This window comes from Fukomys damarensis, unplaced genomic scaffold (assembly GCF_012274545.1).
Source record: "Fukomys damarensis isolate Sample0158 unplaced genomic scaffold, DMR_v1.0_HiC HiC_scaffold_23, whole genome shotgun sequence".
In the NCBI taxonomy this organism is placed as follows: Eukaryota; Metazoa; Chordata; class Mammalia; order Rodentia; family Bathyergidae; genus Fukomys; species Fukomys damarensis.
The window spans coordinates 24,821,086-24,837,837 of NW_022900935.1; the positions used below are offsets into that span (position 1 = coordinate 24,821,086).

A 16,752-nucleotide genomic window follows, 5' to 3' on the forward strand; every position below is an offset into this window, starting at 1 on the left:
TGGCCCTTTTTTTTATTTTTTTTTTTTTTTTTTTTTTGGTACCGGGGATTGAACTCGGGGCCTTGCACTTGCAAGGCAGGCCACTGAACTGCTGAGCTAAATCCCTGGCCTTAATTCTAATTTCTTTTATCAGTATTTTGTAGTTTTCAGTATACAGTCAGCCCCCCCAACCCATAGTCATAGATCTACACTCACAGATTCAACAAACCACACATTGAATTTTCTTTTCATTTGTGGATTGGTGTATATATGTATGTGTGTGTGTGTGTGTGTGTGTATGTGTGTGTTAATGGGGATTGTATTTGTATTTGTGTGTTTGGTGCTGGGTAATGAACGCAGGGCCTTCACACTGAGCTATATCCTCAAGAGGGTGTGCTCTCTTTTTCTTTATGATACAGGGTCTTGCTAAGTCACTAAGTTTTCTAGGCTGGTCTTGAATTTGAGATCCCTCTGCCTTAGGCTTCCATGTGCTGAGATTACAGGCATGCACTACTTCATCCAGTTGAAATTATTTTTTTAAAGGCTGCATTTATACTGAACATGTACAGATATTTTTCTTTGCTATTACAGTATTCGCTAAGCAATATAACAACTATTTACATAGCATTTCTATCATAGTAGGTACTATAAATAGTATATATATGGATGTGTATAGGTTATATACAAACACTAGCCTGAACTTTTGGGTTAAATCCTCCAGCCTCTGCTTCTCAAGTAGCTGGGACTACAGGGATGTGCCACTGTACCTGGCTCATTTTAATTAATTAATTAATTAATTTTGGCTCACTACACTTTATGTGAGATGTCAGCATGCTTGGATTTTGGTATTTGTGGAGGATCCTGGAATCAGTTTTCCACAGATTTCAAGTAACGACTGTATGTATATAATGCTTTGCAGCCTCAAGGCCCTGCTGGCTTGCCCACACCCTTACTCTCCCTCTACCATTTGCTCACATCTTTTGCTCTGACCATTTCATCCTGAAAGTGCCATCTCTCTTCAAACACAGTACCCCTGAGCACTCCAGGGAGGAGATGTGGTTGAGCACTCATCTGTAACAAGTATTTATTCCCAGATCATTTGTTTTGTTATAGTATAAATGGGATTGTTTTCCTAATTTCATCTTCAGACAGTTCAGTATCAGTATGGAAATACAACTAATTTTTGTATATTTATTTTATATGCTGTAACTTTACTGAATGTTAATTCCAAGCATTTCATTTTTTATCTCTTCTGTTTTCAGATTCCTATGAAAACATCCTACTTGCCCTTAGTAATCAGCTATGCAAAAATTTATGAATGTATCTCTTTTTAAAAGATATTTACACATACTTTCAGCTTATACTTTTTTCATTTATTTTATTGGTACACTATGTATACAATATACTGACATTCATTATTGGGGATTTGTACCTTTACCTAATATATCTTGGTTCTTATTTTTTTCCTCATTTCCCTTGCCTCCCTTCAATCCCTCCACCCCTCCCTATTTACAGGCTTTGTTTCCATTTTTTCCTTTTCTCATATTTATTCCTTTCCCTTCTTTCCTTTGTCCTACCCCTCCCACTTCCCCCTTCCCCTTTGGATCTTTTAAAAATGAAATCTTTAAGGTTTTCTATATGTAAGATCATGTTGTCAGCAAACAGGGACAATTCTTTTCTGATTTGGATTTTTCTTTTCTTGCTTAACAGCTTTGTCTAGGACTTCATTACTACACTGAATAGAAAGGATAAGAGTACACATCCTTGCCTTGCTTCCAATTTTAGAAGACTGTTTTTCACTGCTAAATATATTAGCTGAGAGTTTTTCACATGTGACCTTTATTATATTGAGGTAATTCCCTTCTAGTCCTAGTTTCTTATTTCTTTATCATGAACAAATGTTCAATTTTGTCAAATGCCTTTTCTCTGTCTATGGAGATAATCAATATTTTTTATCCTTTATTCTATTAATGTGGTATATCATATTAAATGAAGTGTGCATGTGCATGTCTGTCTGGAGTGCTGGGAATGAAATCAGGACCATTTCATTGAGTTATATCTCCAGCAACCCACCTTTTTTTTGAGACAGGGTCTCACTTCAGGCTGGCCTCAAACATGTGGCAATCCTCCTGCCTCAGCCTCCCAAGTGCTGGGATTACAGGTATGCGCCATTATTCCCGGCTCCCAAGTTCTTTTTATTTAGAGACAGAGTTTTGCTAAGCTGCCCAGGCTGGGCTTGAATTTCTGATCCTTCTGGCTCAATCTCCCAGTTTGGCAATTTTTGTGTGTTAACTACCTTTGTATCCTAGGGATGAATCTCACTTGCTTCTGGTATATGGGCTGTTTTTCTTTTGTATTGGGACTGAACCCTGGGCTTTTGAACTGAGCTACATTTTCAAGTCTTGTCTCACTTATTCACTTGGTTGCCTAGACTGGGCTTGAACTTGTGATCCTGCCTCAACCTGCCAGACTGCGGGGGTTACAAGCATGCATCACCAAGCTCAGCTTGGTTTACAATCTTTTTAACAATGTGTTGTTGGATTCAGTTTTTTAGTTCTTTATTTTGAAAAAGGATAATCTATTTCAATAGTAAATTCTAGCTTGGTCAATTTTCTGCTTTAAAACTAAATATTTCTCTCTATTCTTGCTTCTATAGTTTGTGATGTCTATGAAATTCTTGTCTTTGTTTCTCTATAGGTAAGGTGGTGGTTTTGTTCTCTGGCTTCTTTGAACATTTTTCTTTGGTTTTATACATTTTGGATATGATATGCCCAAGGCAATACTTTTTGGTATTCATCCTGGTTTCTTTAAGCTTACAGGATCAGTGTTCTGGTGTCTGTCATGACTTTGGAAAATTCTCAGCCAGTGTTCCTTACTTCAAATATTTCTGCTCCTTTTCTTCTTTTCCTTTTCATATTCTTTCTATGCATGCTATACCTTTTTTACAATTGCCCCAGAATTTTCAGATAATTTGTTCTGTTTTTTTTTTCTTCACTTTTTATCTGTATTTCAGTTTGGGAAATTTTTATTGACATTACAATTTTAAAAAGTTTAAATGTTGAAAAGATAGCTCTGGCCCCTATTCACCTACTTTTAACCTTATATACAATCAATGTCATCATTTTTTTGTATTTGCAGGAGATTCTATACCTAATAAGGAAATTCATCATTTTATTTCCTTTAGAAAACTCACAAATTATAGCACAGTATACACACAGATTTACATGTTGGATGTATAGGTCCATATTTCCTTATTCAAAACTCTTAGGTTTTGAATGTGTTTTTCAAATACAGAAAGGCAATCTATATCTATATCTATTTATATAATATATACATATATATAATTTTCAGTGGGCCTGGGGCAGCATTCCATAATTAAATACATTATTATTTCTGCACCACAGTATGACTATTCAAAGAAGGTGGAAAAATGAGTAAAATCTATAGGGTAGTTTATTTATATAGTAGTAAAATGATAAGATAGTATCATAAATTTAAATATTTGGTACTTGATTTCTAAGGAAAAGTCAGTAAAACCTCAAACCAAGCTAAATAGTTGTCCATATGCATACAACAAATATTTGTTATATTTGGTTTCTTGAGGACATCTGATTTCTTGGACAAAAGGTTTCATTAGCATTGCTATTGCTATCACCACCAAAGATTAGGAATGAACATTCAATGTTGGAGCAGGAATGGGTTTAAAGACAAAAAAACACAATGGGCCTTTAAAAAAAGATACAGGGCTGTGGTGCAGCTTAGTGGTAGAGTGCTTGCCTACTATATGCAAGGCACTGGGTCCCCAGATCCCCAAATAAATAATAAAACAGTTCTAGGGCATGTGTCTCATTAATATAGATTTCTATGTAAGCTGCTTTCCTACTATGTAAAAGACTACAGTCCCTTTTCGTTGAAATATGCATGTTAAGGCCAATTAACTGCTTGCACCTGTGCCTGTATAGTCTATGGAGATTTTTGTCCTCTTATGTTTTACATGTCTTCATCATCACTTCTAGGCTCATACAGTAATATTTTAGCAACTTTTCTATTTGCAAGGAATGTGTAATAGGTATACAATTTAAATTAGCAGTTTTTAAATATCAATTTTCTGAAAATCAGTTTTTTTACAGCTTTAGTGAGCATAAAGTCACCTTGAGAATTTATGAAAACAGAGAATCTTAAAACTGGGTGTGATGGCACATGCCTGTAATCCCCTCACTCCAGACGTTGAGGTAGGAGGATCACTTCCAGTTTGAGGCTAGCCTGGTTTACATAGTGAGTGTAAGGCCAGCCTGAACTACATAGTGAGACCTTGTCTCAAAAGAGCCCTCTTTACCAAAAAACGAAAAAGAAAAACAGAGATTCTTGGACTATATCCACAGATATTTTGATTGAGTAGATCTAAAGGTGGGTCTCAGAATCTACATTTCTAAACAGCTTCCAGATGATTATGTTGGGGTTGGGTTGTTAATCCTCTCAGTACACTTTGAGTAGCAAGGCTCTTATATATTTAGTAAATAAACTTTTAGTGTAATATCTTCTCATTAGTGACAAAAATCCTCCAAAGTCTTTATCTATAGGTTCACTTTCAAAACATTATTTGAAGCAAAAGTGTGTCAAATATCTGTCAAAAATTCTAAGCATTAACAACTGTGCAAATGGTATCATTAAGGTACATCTCATCACGCTTCTGCAATCACTCCTTTAGGAAGACTTGGGAATGAACTGTTACAAATGTAGACTATGAAAATAAAATAAGTATTTATATTTGATCTTTATTGGGAGTGAAATTTCTTGGTCACAGATGTTCAACAGAAGAAAGTTAAATGGTACAAATGTAATTTTTCATAAGAAGTTCAAGAGGGGGATGTGTGGAATGGGGTAACAAACATAATATGGGAAGTAGGAATAAACAATTATATAGTTTTCTTGAAGTCTAGCTGTGTGCAGTGAGTTCATGTCAGTGGTAGAGGTTACTGAACTTGTTAAGATATTTCTTTCATTATTCATGCTTTCCTGTTTTTTGAGACAGGGCCTTGTTTTGTAGTTACGACTGGCCTTGAACTCATTATATACTCTACGCTGGCCTAGAATTCATGGTGATCCTCCTGATTTAGCCTCCTGAGTGCTGTGACTACAAGTGTGTGTCACCATGCCTGGCTATGCTTTCCTATTTTAATACTAATAAATAAACTGTGAACACCTTTTAAACATTTTGAAAGTTGACTTTTCTAATTTTATGTCTTTGGCATATCCCAAAATTTCAAATTGTGCTAAATGACTTTAAAACCTCATGTTTGTCGTGCTCGCTTCAGCAGCACATATACTAAAACCTCATGTTTGTCCACCAACCATTGTTAATATTTTCTTTTTTGAGGGGTAGTGGTATTGTTTTAAAATACAGGCTATTAACAGCTGTTTCATCAACCCTATATTACATGTTTGGGGCTAAACTTTTCATTAAAATGTGTCTTAGCAAATTTTTCAATATAATTTTCATGTTCAGCATAAGCAGAAGCTTTTGTAATTATAGATTTTCAAGTTATTTTATATTATGGTGCTGCTCTTTAAAAATATAGTTTTTTAGGGCCAGGGATTTGGCTCAGTGGTTCTGCTGCCTGCCTCACAAGCGCAAGGACCCAAGTTCGATCCCCAGTACCAAAAAAAAAAAAAAAAAAAAAAATGAGGACTCAGTAGATCAGTTTGTTATTGGATAATATTTAGAGATTTGGAACTAAACTCTTTGGATACAATAATCTGGGTAAAATGAAATGTAAAACCGAATCATCAATTATTTTAAGGTGTATAAATCTAAGCTTCTCTTTTAAATTTATTTAACAACTTAAAATGTTTTAGAAACACTTATTAAAAGTGTTATTCAGGGCCAGGGATTTAGCTCAGCAGTTCAGTGGCCTGCCTTGCAAGGGCAAGGACCCAAGTTCAATCCCCAGTACCAAAAAAAAAAAAAAAAAAAAGTGTGTATGTATGTATATGTATGTATGTATCTATATATATATATAGTTTTTTAAATTGACAGATAAAATTGTGTTTTTAGCATGTCAACAAGATGCTTTAAAGTACACATACCTTGTAGAATGACTAAATCTAACATTGTATTCTTCACAGCACTGGTGAGTATCTGGTAACCTAAGGCATCTACTTTGGTGGATTTAAAGGCCTCTAGGAGCATGTTATGCACCCTTTGCTGGTTCCAGGGACCTCCATCAGGTGCTAGACTACCTGAGGCACTGGGAGGGGTGCATCTGAGGGAAGCCTATGAATCCGAACTATCTGTGTATTTCCATGTCTTCTCCTCACTGAGGCAAGGCAGGGAAGGGTTCTGGCAGACTGTCATCTTTCAGTCTTTCCTGTACCATCCAAGCAGGAACTGGGGACACATGCAGGCAGCCAGGCCCTGCTACCCGCATGCTGAATGTTGTGGACACCCACCTATCCTCCAGGGCTGTTGTGGTATGGTACCTTGGGCTGAGAAGTTTCATTTTTCCCTAGTACTTGTCCTGGAGGCTCAGGGGCCACCAAGGGAGTAGCACTTCATGCTGGAGAGGGTCTGGGGGAGACTGGGCTGTCCCCCATGGAGGCATTAGTGCCACCTGCACTGTGGTGGCATTTTGGGCACCCATAGGCTTGAAGGCTGGAGGAGGCCAGCTCCAGACCTCTGTAGTCATTTTCAGTTTAATCTGATGGCTCCTCTAGGACCCTGCCTTTGCCTAGAAAGGACAGGTCCTTCTGGATCTCCTCATGGGGTCTCCCCAGGCCCTTGAGGGAGTGCCCTTGCTCACCATCATCTCTCTTAGTCCAGTAGCTACACAGCTTTCTGGAACTGTGGGACCACAAAGGTGAGTTAGTACAGGATGTGTCCCTCTTCTTAAGTGCACAGCTCTATTGGTGGGCAGGTCACAAGTTGGAAGTGACCCTCAAACCATCAGGCCAGGCTACAGCTGGGCAGGTTGCAGCAAGTGACTGTGCTGTGCCCCTAGAGGTCTGAGGAACAGGCATAATTCTAATGGTCTCCAGGTCCATGAGATGTGGGCACTGGAATAGGTCCTCCCCGAGTTGCAAGGCTGACCCATAGAATCTGGTCATCGGCAGCAGCAGTGGCAGAGTGCACATGGGGGCCTCATTCTGCTTCATTCAGGGTGAACAGCAGGCTTCTCAGGTGGCAATGAGTACAGGATCCTAAGATGAGGCAAAGGGTTTTATGTTGACTGCCCTTACAAGAGCAAACTAGCTTCTTGGAGAGATTGCTGCAGGCCATGGGTTAGAGTTCTACTTTTACTTACGGTCTGGCCATTGTCCAGCTGTACATTCTGTTTCTCTAGGAGGGCCAGTGACCATGGCCACCACCCTGGTCCCCTCCCCCTAGTAGGGGTGACACCTGTCCAGGGCAACTGCATCTGGCTCATTCCACAGGTGTGTGGACTGCACACGTTGATGTGGGGATTCTCTCTCTTCCCTTTTCAATTTTAAAACTTCCATATATGTATTTTTTCTTTTCTTTTTTTGAGACAGGGTCTTGCTTTGTAGTTCAGGCTGACCCTGAACTATGTAGCCCAAGTTGGTTTCAAACACACTGCAATCCTTCCTCAGCCTCCTGAGTGCTGGTATTACAGGCATGCACCACTACACCCAGTAGCTCTTTATATATTTTATAAATAAAACCCCTATCAGATAAATAGTTTGTAAGTATTTTCCTCTCATTTTGTAGATTGGCTTTTTATTCAGTTGAGTTTTTGCAGTGCAGAAGCTTATAAGTTGATATAGTTCCACTTGTAGTTGCACTTTGCTCCTGTTGCCCTTTTCTTGCTTTGTAGATAGACACATTTTGTTGTTGTTGAGATGAGGGTGTCTCTATGTTGTATAGACTGGACTTGAACTCCTAGGCTCAAGTGATCTTCTTATTTTAACTTCCTGAATAGATGGGACTATAGGAAAGTGGTACCATGCCAAACACTTTTATTCTTTGAATTATCTTACTGCAATGACTGGAGGCACTAGTATGAGTTGAACGGAAAGACAAACATCCTTGCTTTGTTCCTGATCTTGGAAAGGAAAGCATTCAGTCCTTCATCATTAAGTATAAGGTTAGCTACGGACAGATCACAGATATCCTTTATCACATTAAAGAAGTTTCTTTGTAGTCCTAGTTTGCTAAGAGTTTGCATTTTCTTAGAAATTGGTGATTGTATTATTATTATTATTATTATTATTATTATTTTATTATTATTTTAGTACTGGGGATCGAACTTGGGACCTTATACTTGTGAAGTAGGTGGCGGAACAACTGAGCTAAAGCCCTGGATGATTGTATTTTATCAAATGCTTTTCTGTATTATTACAATGATCATATGAATTTTCTTTTTTTACTCTATAAATGTGGTTAAATATAGTGACTTTCTTTTTTTTCCCCCATTAAGTTTATTGGTACATTCTAGGTATACAATACAGTTACATTCATCATTAAGAACTTGTACCTTTATATGGTATGTCTTGGTTCTAATTTTTTTCCTCCTTCCCCTGCCCTCCCTTCAAACCTTCCATCCCTCCCTATTTACAAACTTTGCTTCCATTTTTTCCTTTTCTCATATTTTTTCCTTTCCCTTCTTTCCTTTTCTCTACCCCTCCTACTTCCCCTACCCCATTAGACCTTTTCTTCCTATTTCACATTATCAATTATACATTTTGATCCTTATTTACACTTTTAGTTTCTCACACCAGGGAAACCATTTGGTATTTACATGTCTGTCCTATTTATTATGGCCTCAATGTTCATCCATTTAGCATAAATATCTCTAGTTTCTCATTCTTTATGGCTGGGTAGTATTCCATTTAATAGCAAAACCACATCTTCTTTATCCAGTCTCCAGGTGATGGGCAAATGGGCTGTTTCCAAGATTTAGCTATTACAAACTGTGCCACTATAAACATGAGTGTGCATATATCACTGGAATTATTCTTTTAATTCTTTTGGGAAGATAGCCAGCAGAAGAATAGCTGGATCAAATGGGACCTTTAATCTTAGTTTTTTGAGTTATCTCCATATTAATTTCCACAGTAGTTGCACCAGCCTACACTCCTGCCAACAGTGGAGAAGGCTTTTCTCCCCCCAACCCCGCCAGCATTTGTTTTTGTTTTTGTTTTTTTTTTTTGGCACCGGGGATCAAACTTGGGTCCTTGCACTTATGAGGCAGGTAGCAGAACCACTGAGCTAAATCCCTGGCCCTGTTATTGATTTCTTGATAGCCATTCTTTCTGTGGTAAGATGGAGTCTCAGTGTTGTTTTCATTTGCATCTCTTGAATGACCAGTGATGCTGAACACTTTTTCTTATGCTTATTTGCTGTTTTTACTTTATGAGAAATATCTGTTCATTTAAGATGCCCAATTTTTGAAATGGATCTTTATATTTGAGGGGGTCTGATTTTTAAAGTTTTTTTTTCCTCATTGAGTTTATTGGTACATTTAGGTATACAGTAGTTACATTCATCATTGGGATCTTGTACCTTTACATGACAGGTCTTGATTCTCCTTTTACCCCTTGTCCCTGCCCTCCCTACACCCCTCCTTCCCTCCCCTTTACAAACACTTCATTTCCACTTTTAAATTTTCTCGTATTTTTTTCTTTTCCCTTATTAGCGTTGCCCTACCCTTCCCACTTTCCCTACACCTTTAGCCCCTTTCTTCCTATTTTACATTGTCTATTATATCATTAGGATCTTATGTACTATTATAGTTTTTTTTTTTTTTTTTTTTTTGAGACAGGGTCTCACTGTGTAGTTCAGACTGCTTTGGAACTCACTGTGTAGCCCAGGCTGGTCTTGAACTTGCAGTGATCCTCCTGTCTCAGCCTCCCAAGTGCTGGGATTACAGGCATGCACCACCACACCTGGCTTTAAATTCTTTATATATTCTACATAGTAGTCCTTTGCGGAACAGCTGGTAAAAGTTTTTTCCCATATTACAGGTTCTCTTAGCTCTATTGGTGATTTCTCTTGCACTGCAGAAGCTTTTTAATAATATGAGATCCCATTTGTTGATTCTCTGTGCTACTTCCTGTGCTACTGAGGTTTTGTTCATAAAGTCTTTTCCTATGCCAATGTCTTCAAGAATTCTACCTATCTTCCATCAAGTTTAGTGTTTCTGTTTTAATATTTAGATCTTTAATCCACTTTGATTTTAGTTTAGCGCATGGTGAAAGATAGGGGTATAGTTTTAATCTCTGGCAGGTTGAAATACAATTTTCCCAACACCAATTATTAAAGAGGCTATCTTTCCTTCAGTGAGGGTGGTTGGCTCTTTTGTCAAAGATGAGGTAGCTGAGTATGTCTTGAGTTGTTTCTGCATCTTCTAATCTATTCCACTGATCATCGGGTCTGTTTCTTTGCCAGTACCATGCTGTTTTTATCACAGTGGCTTTGTAGTATAGTTTCAAGTTAGGGATTGTGATACCCCCTGTCATGTCTTTGTTGCCTAGAATTGCTTTTGCTATTCTAGTTCTCTTCTGGTTTCAAATGAATTTTTTAGATTGTTTTTTCTAGTTCTGTTAAATATACAGTTGGGATTTAAGTCAGGACTGCACCAAATCTATATATTAGTTTTTGAAGTATGGCCATTTTCATTATATTGGTTTTTCCTATCCAGGGACAAGGGATGTCTTTGCATTTTCTGATATCCTCTTCCATCTCTTTTTTCATAGTGCTGTAGTTTTAATGTAGAGGTTTTTTGCTTCCTTCGTTAGATTGATTCCTAGATGTTTCATTTTTTGGGATGCTACTGTGAAAGGAATTGTTTCCTTAGTGAATGATTTTCTAATGTAAAATCCAACCTTAAATTCTTGGGATAAATCCTACTTCACCAGTGTCTTATGATTTTTTTATATATTATCAGATTCAATCTGCTATTTTTTTTTTTTTTTTTTTTTTGAGACAGGGCCTCACTGTATATTCCAGGCTGGTCTTGAACTCAGTATGTACTCCAAGCTGGCCTCAAACTCACAATCCTCCTTTCTCAGCCTCCCAGAGCGCTGGGATTACAGGTGTGTACTACCACATTAGGCAATTGTGACCGCCTGATTAAAGTGATGTCTGTCAACTTTCTCTACTCTATGAAAACCGTACTTTTTTCCTTTATGATTCATAAGTTTTTTTTGTTTTGATATTGGGGATTGAACTTGGGACCTTGTGCTTGCAAGACAGGTGGCAGTACTACTGAGTTAAATCCCTGGCCTGATAAGTATTTTGTTGAGAGATACTTTAAAACTATGTAAATATTCCATTTATCAACAAAGGTTCTCCTAGTAATTTAGAATCCATTGAGGTTTCTTGACTGTGGATATTTTAATTGTTTCCAACTTTAGGGTATTGTGAATAATGCTGCTATGGACATTGATATACATGTATTGTTTGAGTCTATGCTTTCAATTCTTTTGGGTATAATACCTAGCTTATTTTTTACTGAACTTTGGTGTTGGTATCTTTCAAGGAATTAGGCCAGTTCATCTATATTGTTGGATTTACTAGCACAAAGTTTTAAAAAATACTCTCTTAATAGGGCCAGGGATTTGGCTCAGTGGTTCTGCCTGCCTTGCAAGCCCAAGGGCCCGAGTTCAATTGCCAGTACCAAAAACAACAAAAACAAAAACAAAAACCCTCTTATTATTTTGTTCTTTGGAATCTGTAGTGATGTCCTCTTTCTCATTCTTGATGGTGATAATTTATATCTTTCATCTATTTTTTACTTATCAACCTAGAGATTTCAATTTTACTGGTCTTGATAAAGAACTAGCTTTATGTTTCATTGATTTTTCTCTACTGCTTTTCTATTTCATTGACTTTTACTCTAATCTTTAGTATTTCCTTTCTTCTGCTTGATTTTTTCATTTGTATATATTTTGCTGATTTTTTTTTGTCCTGTGGTTGTACCCAGATTCTTTGCATTGAGCTACATCCCCAGACCTTTTAAAAATTGTTTAAAAAAAATTTTTTTTTTTGGTGACAGGCTCTTGGCTAAGTTGCTAAGTTGCCCAAACTTGGCTCAAACTTGAGATCCTCGTGCTTCAGTCTCCCAGAGTGCTACAATTACAGATATGTGCCATCATACCCTTTATCTTCCTTTTTTCTTCTCCTTCCCTTCTTCCTTCTTTCTCGTCCTCCTCCTTTGTCACTTCCACTTCTACTTCTTGGGACTGAACCCAGGGAATGCTAGGCAAGCACCCTGCCACTGAGCTCCTAGTCATCTTTTTTTTTGGTATCAGGGATCGAACTCAGGTCCTTGCACTTGCAAGGCAGGCAGCAAAGCTGCTGAGCTAAATCTCTGGCTCTAGTCGTCTTCTTTATCCTGCTTAGAATCTGATACTCCATGCTACAATACCACTGCTCACTGTGTGCACACTATCAAATTTATTGATTTTCTAATAAGACTGTAAAAAATGTTGTCTCAGGGCAATTTAATTTCCATTTTCAAGTGACAACAGTTAATTTTTAAATGTTTTTGCTTTTTAAAAATTTTTTGGTACTAGGAATTGACCTCAGGACCTTGAGCTTGTGAGGCAGGTGCACTGCCAGCAAGCTAAATCCCTGGCCCTAATTTAAAAATTTTTACAGACATTTGTATCCCCCTTTCTGTGAAATGTTGAGTCATCCTTTATTCAATTTTATATTGGCTTGTTGATCATTTATATTTATTTGTCCTGATCTTTTACCTTTTTTGCAATGAGCATGCTTTTTTGGCAATAAGATACAAATTAAAGTTATTTTTAATTTTTAAAAAGCTTTTTTTTTATACTGGGGATCAAACTGAGGACCTTGTGCTTGTGAGGCAGGTTGCAGCACCACTGAGCCAGATCTCTAGCCCTTAAAAAATATAGGGCTGGGGAATTTAGATCCCCAGTATCCAAAAAACCCAAAAACAAAACAAAACAACAAAACAAAGAAAATAAACCCAAAAATAAAAAAAAATTTGGGGGGCTGGGATTTAGCTCAGTGGCACTGCTCCTGCCTCACAAGCTCAAGGTCCTCAGTTCTATGGGATGTGGAGTGAATGCCTTTAGTCCCAGCACTCCAGAGGCTAATGTAGGAAGATTACTTGAGTCCAAGAGTGCAGGACTAGCCTGGGCAACACAGCAAGAGACCCTATCTAAAACAAAATGAAACAGCTTAAAAAAATCCATGTAGTAATTGGGCATGGTAGCATATATCAATAATTCCAGCTACTTGGGTGGCTGAGGTAGGATGATTCCAAGTTTGAGACTAGCCTAGGCAATTTAGCAAGTCTCTGCCTCAAAAAATAAAAAGCTTAGCAGCAGAACACACTGGGTTCAATCCCCAGTACAAAGAGACAAAACAAACCAAATACCTATGTAGTTTCCTGGTATAAAACATTCAGAATCCATGGTATCTGATATTTTATTATAGTTTCTCATCCAGGTATTTATTTTTGCTTCTCTTTGTAATGAAGCCTGCATAGTTAACAGGAAATATGTGGTGGGATTAAAGGCTTAAGACTCACTCTGTACTTTCTCCCTTTCGCAAGGGGCACTAGAAAAATCACAAACACCAATATCTTTAGGAATTCTATAGCTCTCAGTCATCACTTCATTAGGTCTTCCAGTATCCAAGGGAAGCAGAGGTCACTGGTAATGATTGCACTTTACAGATTCTGAAATTGAGGCTTGAAAAAGTAAGTGATTTTATCATACAGAAGGCTATATTAAGGACCGGGGATTTAGCTCAGTGGTGCCGCTGCTTGATCCCCGGTACCAAAAAAAAAAAAAAAAAAGGCTATATAGAAGTTAGTTTAAAAATCATTTAATTATGTATCCTCAGGGTCCTACAATTAGTAACTAGGGCAAAGTTTCAGTTTGGACCCAGGTGTTCTTCCAAATTAAGCAATCAAAGTGAGGATCCTTATCACTCCAAAAGATAAACAAAGAGTAAATAGCTTCTCTTCTTCAAGAGACTGTGAGCCAAGCCTTTGACATGCCATGGCTGGTAGACACAGTGGGGATGCTGGAGTCCAAGGGTTATTTACATTTACCTTTGGCAGCCGTCAGCATGGTAGAGGCCAGTTCACACTGCTGTGATTCCAAGTGTCCAAGCGTGAACCAGCGAGGATAACGGCTGGGCACCACAGACACCATATGGTGAGGATGAGAAGTATCAGCTGTAGAAGTTGAGTTTTCTAAAACAGGTAACCTAGAAGACCCAGGAAGAGTCATCAGCTATCATCTAGACCCTGGCCATTTTAAACCACTTTAGAGAAGTTTGCTCTTTACTGGGGCAGGACTAGGGAAAGAAATATGGTACATAAGATCCTAATGATATAATTGACAATGTGAAATAGGAAGAAAAGGGCTAAAGGTGTAGGGGAAATGGGAAGGGTAGGGGAAAGGAATAAGAGAAAAGGAAAAAAACCATGAGAAAATGAAAAAATGTAAATAAAGTATTTGTAAATAGGAAAGGGAGGAGGGGGTGAAGGGAGGGCAGGGATAAGGGGAAAAAATGAGAACCAAGACCTGTCATGTAAAGGTACAAGATCCCAATGATGAATGTAACTGTACTGTATACCTAGACTGTACCAATAAACTCAATGAGAAAAAAAAGAAATATTAACTAAGAGCTTTGAAGGTTTTTAAACCTGCATACTATATTCAATGTGAGGTGAGTGCCCACATATTTATAGAACTCTAGCTGAATAGTCCTTTTTGCTTACGCCAAGGTCCTAATCTAGTTTGGAAATGAGATTTCTATAGCTCATTGCTTTCTTGTCATAGGGTATACATACTTATCTCTACTTCCGCCAGATTCTTCTGGAGACCTATTTTTGGGAACTAATTCAGTTGAGTTATAGAAAGGCTCAAACCCCTTTTCAGGCTGTTCAGTTGGCTCCAGAATAGGAGACTCAGGTCTTGAGTGCTCTGTAATTATTAGTATCTCAAGGGCTTCCTCAGATGATCCACCATGAGTCACCAATGAGGAATAGATACGAATCCTAGATCATATGAAAATATCTGAGCCATTTAATGGCAGGCTTGATGGTAGATCAACAGAACAAAGAGAGAAGGAGAAGAAAGTAGGATAAACAAAGAAAGAACACTGTTGAATTCTCCTTTGGTGGAAGCAACTGAGCTAGAATGGACTACCTACCTCATGGCACGCAAGGCCAATTTATAGGACAGATCTGGATCATGAGGCAACAGAGCTGAGAACAAATACTTGGCAAATGTATGCATGGGTACACTCTCTCGGTGGATGACTTCTCCAAGACCACTGAAAGGGCCTCCTGCAGGAAGAAGATAAGCCAGTAGTTATTTATCTCTATGCTTCCATTGGCCAGCCTAGAGAGTCCCAGGTTCTATGCATGTTTGCTAGCCATGGGAACCTTAATTACTCTTTAATGTCATAAATGTTCCTAAACCTAGTTTAGGAACTCCAGCTAGAGAGGAGAGCCTACAATCAGATGCAATGATACTGACAACAGCTCTTTCTATACTTACCTTCTAGCAATAAGATGCACTGTTTTCTCAGTGTTTGTACTAGTTCCTCATCCAGTTGCAGCTCCTGTAGATGGCTTAGGAGATGTTCCTCATTACGGCACACTTTGTCCTGTGCATACAGGCCTTCAGGCATTACCCTCTGTTGACCCATTCCCATCAGAGCAACTTCCAGGGCTAATGACAGGTAGGATTCACTGCTGCTTGTGCAGCCTGCAGCCACAGGTACATGCTGGTATACAGGGAGTCTGCTTTCATTCATATCTGAGGGCAACAGGGTATCAGGTTCTTTAGGACAGGCCTGGTAGTTTGTTCTGTCCTCTATCCCTCCCACTTTGGGACACTGCTTGCTCAACAGTTATCACAGAAGCTGAGTCAGAATCCCAGAGCAGTAAGAAAAATCTACCAAAGAAAGGTTACACAGAACCACAAAGATTCCTACTTCCTTCATAATATATGAACAGATTAGGGATAAAATCTTATCTTTGTTAACACATAATGTAATATTATAATTGTCTACTTTTGTGACTATTTCACTAGAGTTAAAGGGATGAGACTTATATTGTAGGAATCTCTAGAACCTGACATATGGAAGTAAGTATATTATCTATGATGACAAATAAACCAAGTATAACTTTAGGTTTTTAGACTGTAAATAAATGTCATTGTGCAGATCAAACAGACTAAAGATGATAATTTCTTGTACAGGGGATTTGCTTAGTTTAGGGCTAACCTCATTTCTACCCAGAGAAATCTAAATCTGTCCAGTTAAACTCATATTTTGTAACATCTGCAACTTCTATGTCATTATTATTTGTGTGTATGTATGTGTGTAGTGCTGACAATGGAACCCATGACCTCATGTATGGTAGACAAATGCAAGGCCATTGAACTAAATCTTTGGTCATTTTTTAATTTTTATTTTGAGACAGGGTCTCACTAAGTTGACTAGGCTGGCCTTGAACATGTGATCTTTCTGCCTCAGGCTTCCGAGTAGCTGAAATTAGAGCTATGCTTTACTACCAGGTTCACAAGCATAGGTTTAAAAGTCCTAGTTGGGAATTGTAGTACCTGTAGTTTCAGCTACTAGGAAGGCTGACATGAGTAAATCTCTGAAGTTTGAATCCAGCCTGGACAACATAGTGAAATCCCTTCTCAAAAAAAAAAAAAAGTCAAATTCTTTTTTTTCCTTTATCTGGTGTTTATGAAAGAGTATTACATGGTAGTTACAAAGAAAAGTAAGTTATAATTTCTGCTTTCAAGTAG

General features: G+C 38.0%; 1 protein-coding gene across 1 annotated transcript in view; it reads right to left on the bottom strand.

Annotated features, from left to right (window-relative positions):
* The window catches only part of Zswim5 (zinc finger SWIM-type containing 5), a 145,948-nt gene that overhangs the window by 11,386 nt on the left and 117,810 nt on the right, over positions 1 to 16,752 (bottom strand). The window contains exons 9-11 of the mRNA XM_010610161.2: positions 15,490 to 15,750; positions 15,140 to 15,275; positions 14,031 to 14,188 (exon numbers count right to left, since the gene is read on the bottom strand). Of these exons, the coding sequence (XP_010608463.1) occupies positions 14,031 to 14,188; positions 15,140 to 15,275; positions 15,490 to 15,750 (555 nt within the window). The remainder of the gene's footprint in view (positions 1 to 14,030; positions 14,189 to 15,139; positions 15,276 to 15,489; positions 15,751 to 16,752) is intronic.